The sequence below is a fragment of the Phycodurus eques genome, chromosome 20 (genome assembly GCF_024500275.1).
Source record: "Phycodurus eques isolate BA_2022a chromosome 20, UOR_Pequ_1.1, whole genome shotgun sequence".
Lineage (NCBI taxonomy): Eukaryota > Metazoa > Chordata > Actinopteri > Syngnathiformes > Syngnathidae > Phycodurus > Phycodurus eques.
In genome coordinates, this window is record NC_084544.1 from 12,960,942 (window position 1) to 12,973,776 (window position 12,835).

The 12,835-nt window shown below is 38.5% G+C and overlaps 1 protein-coding gene across 1 annotated transcript in view; it reads right to left on the bottom strand.

Moving 5' to 3' along the window:
* Positions 1–12,835, bottom strand: part of stt3b (STT3 oligosaccharyltransferase complex catalytic subunit B) — a 78,306-nt gene that overhangs the window by 48,358 nt on the left and 17,113 nt on the right. The window contains exon 2 of the mRNA XM_061665218.1: positions 1,965–2,073. Within this exon, the coding sequence (XP_061521202.1) occupies positions 1,965–2,073 (109 nt within the window). The remainder of the gene's footprint in view (positions 1–1,964; positions 2,074–12,835) is intronic.

Genomic DNA, 12,835 nt, shown 5'->3' on the forward strand with positions numbered 1-12,835 from the left:
GTGCCTGATATCCGTATCCGCATTTTTTACAGCACAATTGTGAATTCTTTGTCAAAGACAAGCCTTAGGGCTGTGATGTTGGGGGGGGCGTAACCATTTGGCCACTGTTATAATACACCCTGACTTGAGTCTACGGACATAGATACATGGAACGTGGCCCAAATTGGACTAAGACAAAGAGAAACCAAGGAAACTGTTTGTGAAGCTCATGTATGTAAATATGAGACACCTCATATTACCATAGCAACTACCGCTGAACCAGGAAATTTGTGCAACCTGTGTAATAACATTTGAGTTTCATCTTTGTACAAAATAGAAAATATTAATGGTATGCTTAAGATTCTTAAATGACTCAGCCATGCAAAGGTTTTTTTTTTAACCTTTAACATTGATTTATATTTCCAGACAGACCAGAGCAATCATCCAAATTATTATCTGACGATTGTTTCTTTGATTACACCCGAATTCTTCAGCGTTAACTTCACTCTGCCACCTTTCCATTGAACAGTACCAGCTCATCTCAACCCACCTCAGTTTTGGGAAGTTGGTTTTCCACTTCAGAACAACACAGCTGGAAGCTATGCCGCATTGAACGCATGAGTCTGAATGAAACCCCAGAAATAACTATGGAGCAGGACGAGGGTCGACTACATTTATTTTTAAGTTGCTGTTGAGAAGAAAAAAAATCTTATTCAAAAGGAGACACAGCAGAAATAACTGACCACTACAGACAAGTGGAGACTTGTGCAGTCTTCAGAACTAAAGCATGTAAAGCAGGTTAGCTAACATAGGCTAATTTTGTGAAATACTGGATGTTTACTTTGTTTTGTCTTTCTGCCATAATCAAAATTGACAAAAATAAAGGCTTGAGCCATCACCTTATCATTCGACTTTACACCGATTTTATCGGGCAGTTAACATATTGCGTGTGGTGTGCTTCGATAATCTCAACACAGAACACCCCCCCCCCCACACACACACACCGGCAATCTCGAAATCCAAGTCTCACACGTGATCTCACAAAACAGAAGAAGAAACACTTCCAGATATCTGATATTTGTCGAGTCCTTCCGAAGGTTGCCAGACGGGAGCCTTGTAAAGTGGCCACTTGCTTTGGAAAACACTTCTTGCTGAACTCACATTTACCAAAAAAAAGAAATAAAATAAAATTTAAAAAAATGGCCACGGCTAAGACATGTTTCTTTTTATTAGTCTTTTTCTTGTTGCAGAGTCAAGGTGGTTCTTGATTGGCTATATTCTGTTCCACGTCACATTTCATGGTGTCGTGACTCAGGGAGACATCAGCTTTCCCCACACAAAGAGTTTTGGTCGTAAATATTGAAGACGTTCATTATTTTAAGATTTTCGGCCCGACCTGCTTCGGACCCAAAAACTGAAAAATCCACTCTTAGCAAACCTCAGACCTAAGAATAATCTTGTAAAACAAGATTTGATAGCGTTTGACGTCCTAGGTGGGGAAGGGGCCAAAATTAGGACAAAAACGACCTGATTGTCTGTGTGTGTACCTCACAGCATTTTTGGTTCGTGATAAGCCAAATACATCGAGTGCTTCATGGTCCCATTCCTGGACCACCTCCATCAGATCTTTAATGACTCTTGAGTGGTTGAATTATGTTTTATCAAGATGTTATTCATACAGTCATTATCTAAATATAAAGGATATGATTAAACAAGGTACAAATCAGGAAATGTCTATTGACCCCCAACTGAGTACAAGTCAGTCAATGCAGCTAACTGTCTTTGGAATCACCTTTTAACCTCTGCCAATATTGTGACATTTTGTGTGTGTTTCTATGAGCTCATGGTATTGAGATATAATAAAAGATTGCAATAAGCTGCATTATTTTTCTCATTAAAATGTGTTAATACCAAGAGAGGCAATCTTGACAAAGCAGAAAATGTGTGATTAAGAGCATGACCTCATTTTGTAGTGGAGAACTTACTGTGCCACCAACAATCCTTCCCAAGGGGTACCATGCTCTTTCATCAAACCAGTTAAGAAACTCATAGAAACCATTGGTTGTGAGATGATGTGTTGATCTGTAGTTGAACCTAGAGAGACACAAAAGAAAGAGTAAGACTAAAATACACACACTCATCTTTGTCACCTAGTCTGTCAAATTGCAGAGAGGAGCCAGATGAGGTGGCTGGGGCATCTGATTCAGATGCCTCCTGGACGCCTCCCTGGTGAGGTGTTCCGGGTACGTCCTACCGGGAGGAGACCCCGGGGACAACCCAGGACACGCTGGAGAGACTACGTCTTTCAGAAAAATCAAGCTTAATGCCATGTTAACACCAATTCTTTCTTTACCCAACTAAAAACAAAAAAGAAACAAAACAAAAAAAAGTATTATTGTCCATGAAACATATATTCTGCTTTGTTGTGCTGTATAATAACCACAAGTCTGCCTCAAACCAATGTCATTAATACTTAACATGCAGGGTAGACAAAAATAAAACTCAACTGAGTACATACATACATGCATACACACAGCGGCTGAAATAAGTATTTAACACGTCACCATTTTTCCTCAAATATTTTCCAAGGTGCTATTGACATGAAAATTTCACCAGATGTTGGGAACAACCCAGGTAATCCATTCATTCGAAAAAAAAGTACAACAAATAAACTCAGAAATTAATGTTACAATGTTAAATGACACAGGGAAAAGTATTGAACACGCCAACTGGTATTTGTTCAATACTTTGTATAAAACCCTTTGTTTGCAATGACAGCTTCAAGACGCCTTCTGTATGGAGAAACTAGTCACATGCATTCCTCTGGTGATTCTGGCCCATTCCTCCACGCAAGCAGTCTTCAAATCTTGAAGATTCCGTGGGCTTCTTTTATGGACCTTTAGTTTCAGTTCTTTCCATAGATTTTCGATTGGATTCAAGTCAGGTGATTGGCTGGGTCATTCGAGCAGCTTTACTTTTGTGCTTTTGAAACCAATTGAGAGTTTCCTTGGCAGTATGTTTTGGATCATTATCTTGCTGAAATGTCCACCCTCGTTTCATTTTCTTCATCCACGTAGATGGCAGCAGATTTTTGTCAAGAATGTCTCGGTACATTTTCCCATTCATCATTCTGTCAATGTGAAGTTCACTGGTACCATTTGCTGAAAAGCAGCCCCACACCATCGTGTTCCCACCTCCAAACTTCACTGTTGGTATGGTGTTTTTAGGATGATGTGAAGTGTGCCATTTCTCCTCCAAACGTGGTGTGCATTATGGCATCCAAACAGTTACATTTTGCTCACATCCAACCACACTGTATTCTCCCAGTATTTAACTGGCTTGTCCAACTTTAAATGAGCTTTGTCATGACTTGACTTACACCTTGGCAATGAGACCTTTTTGTAGGCCATCAATTAGGACTGAACCAGATGATATTCTTTTGCACTGTCAAGGGGCTGGACTGCTTTGTTCATTGGTAGATTTTAGGTGTTCTCTTGGCTTCCAATGCCTTTTTGCACCTCCGTTTCGTCATGTGTTCAATACTTGTTCCCTGTGTCATTTCACATTTTTACACAACTTAATTTCTGATCTTATTTGTTCTACTTTCTTTGAATGTATGGATTACTTGGGTTGTTTCCAACATCTGGCGAAATTTTCAGGTCAATAGCACCTTTGGAAGTACATTTAGTGAGAGCGAGTGGTTAAATACTCTTCAGCCGTTAAGTCTGTTCTATCACTCCTAGATGCTTTCTGTGATGTGGTTATAATAGATAATCAATACTCCTATATTAAAATTATTAGAAAATGATGCAAGAAATCAAGGACCATTGGGCCATCAATTAATATGTGGAAAGCACTGCAGAACAGTTATCACAAGTAGATGAGCCATTCACGATATCTATCGGGCCAATAACATCTGGTCGCCACTCACCAGCCTTTTGCATTGGCTCCGTACAATCATAGATTTTATGACCAAAATTCTACGTCACAAGATTAGTCAACATCCGCAATAAATTACCTTATGATCACCAGCACTTGCTGAAATTACGACCATCCAGTTCATAACCAAGACGCTCGCAGCAAGACTCAGCGGCCTACGAAGTAGCGGACTCTCAGCATCTCAAGCCGACAGGCGCAGCGGAGGCGGCTTGACATATACCAAGTGTCTTAGGCCATTACAGAGATGCTTCTGGATATTTTAGTGCATATGTATTTTATGCGAGACTTTCAACAGATTTTGTCAAAATTAATGACAAGCTTATTTATACAAGCTTATTTCTGTCAAACCATTTTTTGTTTTTTTATTTCGATGAACTCTGACGTAATACTACCCATCAAGTTGTAAATGTTCATCTGCACTAAATGTTTGTGTCATCTGCAAATAAGATGAACTTGAGTTATTGTGATGTCTTGCTTTTGTCATTGATGTACATGATAATTTCAGACCCAGCACCAACCCTTGAGGGGGCAGTCTTGTCTCGTGAAAATGGTCGACGGCTCACACCGGCTGCTCTACTATGGAACCAATACTGAGTGCGTTGTCCGTTACCCTGACAAGCGGGAGTGGAACAAGGAGGTTGAACTCAACAAGCAGCTTCTCCTCGACAGTGAGATTTAGATTGACAGTGAGATTTAGATGTAAATGTAAAATAGGTGCCACATCAACTTCACTGAGCGAGCCAGTATGTGCCAGTTATCATACGCTAACATTAATCTGCTCATCCAATGTATCTCTGCTTACCTGCGAATTCGCGATTCTGACTAAAATATCCCAAAGTAATAAAAATAATTACAAGGCGTGGTGTAATTTATAAAAATGCTGGAGCGATTTGAAAATAATTACATAATAAACGCTAGATGAACTGGTGTATATCAGAACAGTTTGAATGTGAATCCTATTAAAATTCCATATAGACTATTTGAGGTGCAACTCCTTAATCCCATTACAAGACACTTGGGTATCCATAATCATGACTATTCCATGTCAGCTAAAATCCTCCTCGGTAGTATGGCTGAGGTGTTTAAGGGACGCCACTAAACTACACAAACATCAGGTGGAAAATTAGAAGGGTGTTTCTAATCACAGGCGATTAAGATGAAATACAAAGTAGTGTCAATAACTGCTGGTGGCACAAAACTACAACTAGGCGATACTGTAAACCCTAAATACAGTATTCATGAGGGATCGGGGCAGAGACCCGCAGGGAATAGTGGGGGGAAAAAAAAAAAGGCACAGAACAAAACGTAATTTACACCCCGCTCAAAATGTTTCATAATTGTCCATATTATTAGTTCAAACTATGACTGCACAATATATTGTTTGATATCGCCGTCACAATATGCACATGAGCAGGAGTCACATCACAAAGGTCCTGGTGATGCAGGGGGCAAAAGAAGAAAAAACATTCTCCAAAGAGGCAAAACAAACATTCTCGCTTCATGTAGTTTGTTAATCTCAGCCTGTAGTTTACTGTAAAACTGTGACGTAAAACAAATTAAACAACGAATGTCCGCTAACCTAAGTGCTAGCATTTGATAAGCAAAGCTAGTTAAGGTTAATGAGAGAAGCACCGATGTTGCGGTAAATTATAACCCTTCAAAACACCCACCAAGCGGCCCAGAGGTGTGGTGTCGTCCCCAGGTGCTTCGGAAGACGTTTTTTGACAATCCGTTCTTCAAACGAGAGCTTGAGGCAATGTTCACGTACTGGTAATACGGCTAGTAGGAGCAGTAACGTTTGTATGTAAACAAGTTGGTGTTCTGTCGATTTAGGCTTTGAAGTTTTGGTAAACATTGGTTTGTGGGTGCGAATAAATGTTGCCAATGGCAAGCAGGGCAGGCAATCTAACGTTTCAAGACACATTGGTCGACGCCCATGATGTGTGTCACACTACACAGGGGTGGGGGGGGATAAAATAAAAAAATTTAACAAACACACCAAAATTTTGTTTCGGTGTCAAAGGGCCAAATCGTTGGTCATGGATGTCACACTACAAGGTGTTTTGTCGTTCCTCCCAAAATATGTCGGGCCCAATTCGGGAAATCAGCCACAATTAAAAAAAACACCGGGCCAATAAAGGGGCTAAAATCTTGTAGGCACAAGGTGCACACAGCAGTGTGTGTTGTTTACTTTAAAGTAATGCACTCAAATATAAATACTAATGCATATGTTAAAACGTGTAAAATTGCAGATTGATGAAAAACTAATTGTGATCAGAATGAGTCATATGTACTACAGTATATGAAAAGGCATGAAAATAAATGTTAACTTCATGTCTGGCTGTATACTTATCTGCTCAATACTACAGCGTATTTAAAGCGAGAGACTTCACACAAATATCTCAGTATACTTAAGTGCTCTGTTGAGAAATGTTTATTTTCTACTGAAGCTATTGTAAACGGTCACATCATATCACAGGGTCACAAAAAAAGTATTTTTTTGTATCGTGTAGCCCTTGTTCAAACCATAAACAGACCACAAAATACGACCCCGAAGCACTAATATTTCAAAAGTCGACATTACCCTTCAAAATAAATGCTCACATAGTTGATATAAATTTATTTATATATATATTTTTTTAAATGCACTGGAGGTGCACGAGCATGTTATCCAGAACCTCCAGTAAATATCCAGGCTAAACTGAGCTCCTAGTCAACATGCGATTAATCTCTCAGTTGAGACGTAACGTCAATATTTCCTTGACACCAATTACTACTTTTCCCAGCGGTTTGGCGCCATCTTGTGGCATTTCAGGGCCTTACAAAGTGCAAAAAAAAAAAAAAAATGAAAAATGCAGTCATGCACCCATCTCCCAGAAATCTCTAGAGCACTTCATGCTTCCTTCTGCTGACAAGCTGTATGGTCATGCTGGTTGTATTTTCCCAATAGGACTAGGCACCTGCCCGCACTGTCAAAGGTACCAAAGCCTGGGTCAATGACCACGGTGTTACTGTGCTTGACTGGTCAGCAAACTCCCCTGACCTGAACCCCCGAGAAGATCTATCCGCTGTTGTTAAGAGGAAGATCAGAGACACCAAACCCAACAATGCAGATGACCTGAAGGCAGCTATCAAAGTAACCTGGACTTCCATTACACCTAAACAGTGCCACGGGCTGATCGCCTCCATGCCAAGGCGCATTGATCCAGTAATTAATGCAAAAGGATGCTCACCAAGTATTGAGTGCATAGAAACCAACATTTCAGAAGCCTGACATTTGTGCTTATTACATACTTTTTTGATTGGTCTTTTGTGATATTCTAGTTTTCTGAGACACGGGATTTTAGGTTTTCATTATCTGTCAGCCATAATCAAAACTACAAGAAAAGATTAAAATATTTCACTCTGTAGAATAAATCAATGTAAAATAAGTTGCACTTTCTGAAAATCCCTTACAAAAAATGAACTTTTTCACGATACTCTAATTTATTATTATTTTTTTTTTATTAGATGTACCTGTAATTGTTACCATCAAGCAAAAATAGGATAAGGCACTGGGGTAACCAGGTAGAAGCATCAGGTAACAACAGAAATTGATTAATTAGTGACAGTTTTGGTGGGTGGCTAATGAATAGAACATTGTAAACCCACAGAAGGAGTTCTCTGCCTATTCATCAGAGACAGTGATGCCTATTGAAAGCATTCTCACAATTAAACGCCATGTGCCGTTTTGACATTAGTCCTTATGTTATAGACTTATTGGCAGTGCTTAAAGTATTGTACATTGTTGGACACTACAAAGTGATACCGTACGAGCAAGTGCCATCTCGTCCTTGTGAAGGACTGATTATATGCCCAACCATTTATCTTCCAATGGAAAGCAAATAAGTTGTTCACAAAAGTGTGTGCAATGACAACACATCAACCAGAAACGGTTAAGTCATAAAAGGGATGATGATAAAGATGATGATAAAAAATAAAGCAGTGGACAGAAATCTGTCATGCATACAATTGATTGTTGCATTAAAAAAAAAAAAAAAAAAAAAAAAAGTTTAACGTTCTTGCACTGATCATAATGGCTTTGCTATGTACTGCAGTCACTAAGAGACTGTGTGTAATACATCTACATCCCAAAGGACTGAATATCAGTGCAAGCATTGTCAAGACACTGATATCTTTGCAGCCTCTCTGAAAACTAAATCATTAAGACTGTATGCTAAATCACAAGTTAATGTTGGTCCAAAGCCGTAATAGCTGCATAGAGAGACTTCCCATTGGGTATCTGTAATCCTAGGTGGTGAAAACTGCCACCATAGGCTGTTTCTATTTTCATTATATCCTAACACATGCTGCCTTTGGTGTTTCATCTATATACAACTATAAGAAAAAGAACAATACTTCTACAATTGTGAAAGCATTTCAACATTTGTGTCTTCTACAGGGTGCATCAATCTAATTCAAAAGTCAAAACTAATTCTGTTTACAGTAAATGGCTGTAGGAATGTGCCATATTGTACAAGACAAAAAGCAGATCCATAAGTGAAATGGGTAAGACTCCCCTGCACAGGAAGAACGAAACAACGTTCCCTATTAGCCAGTGAAGAGTAGGCTTTACATGCGAATTATGACATGAAAGCCGATCAGTATAAAATGCTAATTATCGGCCAATACCGATCAGATCGGCATAAAGTCAAGCTGAGAGGCATTAAAGTCGATGTTACAGTAAAGGAATGGTAGTGTTGCTTATTCAATACACCGACCACCATTGTGGAACACAAAGATCACTTTACATTTTTGCTTGTTGTAGATTGTGGAACCAGTTTGTTGGCATTAACAAATATTTAATGTTGCACACTCTGTAAAAGTGTCCCTAAAATTGTTGGCTGGAGAGCAAAAGTGGGAGTAGGAGCAATGTTTTCCAGGTTATCAAGTTAGCAGCCAATATTTTTGTCCTGAGTTAACAATTCTTTTAAGCTCGCCTGACTCCACCAGTAGATGAGTCCATAAGGTTTTAGTTTTAAGAACCTTTTGGTTAAAAGAATGCTCTGACTCTCAACTCAACTTTATTTATGGAGCACTTCAAAAACAACCACAGCTGCACACAAAGTGCTGTAAGTATGGTTTGGAAGTATGAAAAAATTAACTACCGTATTAAAATAAAGGGAGTGCCTGACAATTATACTGTTTCCAGATCAGTTCTATTTGACTTGACTTGCCTCCAACCACCATGAATTACATGTCCATATAAATATAAATGTATTATTTTTAAAGGTGTAAATAGGGGTGTGGGAGTCTCGGCCTACCTCACGATTCTATTACGATAAAGGGTTACGAGTTAGCGTAGGGGTGTGAAACCTACGGCCCGCGGGCCAAATACTGGCACACTAGAGGGTACACTCCGGCCCTCAGGATAAATTTGACTGAAAAATTACACAAGACATTCCGGTTGTTGGGAATCAGGATAATTTTGAGCCTTAAAATACAATCACTGTGGTCAGTTATTATGCACATGACAAACTGAAGCAAATGTCAAGAAATTTGAGGTTGTTTCGTAAAATAAAAAAAATCATTACATTTAAAGATTTGCCTAATATATGCATTTTGTTACACGTTAAAGGGAAAAACTTGACGGTATTTTTATATTAAATATGGTATGATTTTAGTGGTCCGTCCTCTTTGACATCAAATTAGGCTGTATGTAGTCCCTGAACTGCAACGAGTTGGACACCCCTGATGTAGTGTCTGATTAGCGAAGCATCCTTAAAAGTAATTTGATTTGACAATTTTTTTTTTTTTTTATCATGCACACAAAATAGCCAGTCAAAGAACCACACAAATTTGGTCACCTATCTTGGTAACTTGGAGAAATTTGTAATACTAAAACTAATACATCATATTACGGTTAATAAAAACATGATACCTTGCTCGGTAAGGTCTCTCTCGATGTTTTTTCCTGTAAAAGTTTGAGAAGAACAAACAAGAAATGTGGTCCCACTGCATGCAACCCCCAAGCAGTGTTCATTTGATGTGGCACCCCTTATCCATGTAATTTAATGAGCAACCAAGCAGAATACTGATAATTCCAAAGGGGACTTTCCTGACTTTGTAAAACACAAAGTTACACTATTACAACTGTGACTCTGCATGCATAATTTAGTGGAGGAAAAGGACACAGATTTGTTTAGTGGTGAGCAAAATGCCTGTGTTAAATCAAGCTTTGGATATTCTTCCAATTATATCATCCCAGTTATGGGGGAGTTTTCACACTTAAGGGCTTTGGTGGCAAGGATGAAGGATCGCTCATGGCTAAACGGATGATACTATAGTGTATGCTCTGCTCCTCATTAGGCAAAGGAAACCCAAATTAATCTAAGCGCCCAGAGAATTTATTTTCCATGTGACAGAAAACATGCCGTACAGCTTTCTAAAAAGGTCCTAACTGAATCACAGTGGTTGAACTTAATATAAATTCTCCACGAGTCTTAAAATGTAGCACAAGTTAGTGACATGCCCCAATTTGTTCCCATAGCACTACAAAAACGACACTCCAAAAGTATTACAACAGGGAAGATGATTCTTTACTTTCTTTTGCTGTAGACTGAAAACATTTTGGGTTTGGCATCAAAATGAGAATTTCAGGTGAGCAAAAGTACTTGAACAGATACACAGAATGAAGTTAATAAGCTCCACCGCACACTGAGCGACACAGCCGAAACAGACTTAACTGTCTCTCAGTGTGTGGGATTCAGCAATTACTTTCGAGAACTTGTGATGATGATGAACCATTAATGATGATTCAGATTCTGATATTGTTAAACACAAATTTTTCATTTTCTTCTAGAACGTCTTAAATGTTTTGGGGTTTCTGTCGATGGCTGATAAAATAAGCAAGCATTTTTCAAGACGAGGTAGCAACGACAGTCCTGAGTGCAGGTGAAACTGAGCAGAAGATGAATTAAGATGCGCTTCTTTGTCACGTCTGAAAGTCGTAGCAACGTGTAATGGAGTGACAGCTATAGGGCCACATTTAACAGCACATACATTGTACTTTTGTTATTTCATTTAATAGTGAACAGGCTTTCAGTATTTTTATCATTTTAGTAAATTATAATTTAGGAAAATGAAAACCTTACACAGTAAAATACATCTAAATATGTCTCAGAAAAAAGTTGGAGCCAGTAAAGGTTGAGGCATACGAATAGTCAGGATAGTATCGCCACTTCCTCAATTTAGGCCACAAAAAAGTCTTACAGCTCTCACGATGTTATAAACTGCAAGTTTTCCTTGATGTACCAGTACTCGTTTGACATCTGTTAACTAGTAAACCAATAGTTTCTTCTTCAGGATATCCCAAATGGTTGTATTGACTATGGCCAATGTTTGAGCAGTGGCTGTGTTTTGTGGGATGTTCCAAACAGGTGTTTGATGAGCATTCCTCAACTTTCTCAGTCTTTTTTGCCACCTGTCCCAGCGTTTTTTTAACATGATGCAGCCATACAATTCTCAGTTAATGATTATTTGCTAAAAACAAAGTTGATCAGTTTGAACATTAAATAGCTTATCTTTGTAGTGTATTCAATTAAACCTAGGTTGAACATGATTTGCAAATCATTGTATTCTGTTTTTATTTATGTTTACATCTTCACTTCATTGGAATTGGGGTTGTACATGAGGTACAGAGTATACTCGACTAACTAGTAAAAAAAAACATTTTGTCCTCAAAGCAAAACAAAGAATGTGAGCGGAGGCATTCAGTGCTACTATTGTTTGAATAATCACTAATAGGACTCACCTTGACAACTAGGTTTTACACGATCAGGTTTTTGGGGCCGATCACCAAGTTTAAAAAAAAAAAAAAAAAAAAAACGATAACCGATGAATCTGTCCATTTACATGACTTGTTCACGCATTGTATATAGTTGTGTACTGTATACTGTATCCATCCATCCATTTTCTGTACAGCTTATCCTCACAAGGGTTGTGGGCGTGCTGGAGCCGAGTCCCAGCTAAAATTATTCTCTAGCATAGACTTTAGACAAAAGTTAAAACACCAATGACCTCTAGGGTGCATTTAAGGATTGGCCACTGACATACGTTTCGGTCAAATCAACATTACACTGCAATTAAATTACTTTAATAAATACAGTTAATGGCATGCTTACTCTTAACTTTCTCACTGTCCCAGCTATTTGGATGGGTGTTGTCCAGGGTTGGAGTAAAGTAGAGCAATTGGGCTCACTGTCAATACTTTCATTTAAGTGTACATCATCTGAATTAGTATCACCATCTCTTAAGTTATAAAACAGCTTTTATTATTTACATGTTGGTCAAACTATTTTCTGGGATCCACTCACTTTGGCACTACAGCTCGGTAACATGATCAGAAGGCCATTATTAAGAGTCCAAAAAAAGATAAAACCACCTTTGCTGTTTACATTCAAGTACTTCAACACCATTTCACTCTACTTCCTTTGCTTCGCATGACAAGGACACGATTAAGCAACAATGAATTCCATAGATAGACCGAATTTATTAATGATCAATTAATCTAACATGTTCATTCCTACCCACAACCTTATGAGAAACAAGTAAATCCCATCACAGCTGTTAAGAGTGAAAACAACCGTGACTGACTTTGAAATGTCAAATTATAAAAAAAATAATGCAAATTAGGCACTTGAGGAAAATGCATGTGTGAAATGCACTGTGATAACATCTTCATAGAAATTGGGCTTTGGGCAAAATGAAAACAAAAGGCAATGATTAACTCATCTTGGTTGAAAGCTGCTCACTCTCCACCATGCTTGATAGATTAGAGAGTTTGAATGACTAACCTCTGCTTCTCACTTAAATCCCCAAATCTCAAGAGTGGGAAGCACATCCAACAGCCTACTGTAGGGAGTTAAGAGATGCGTAA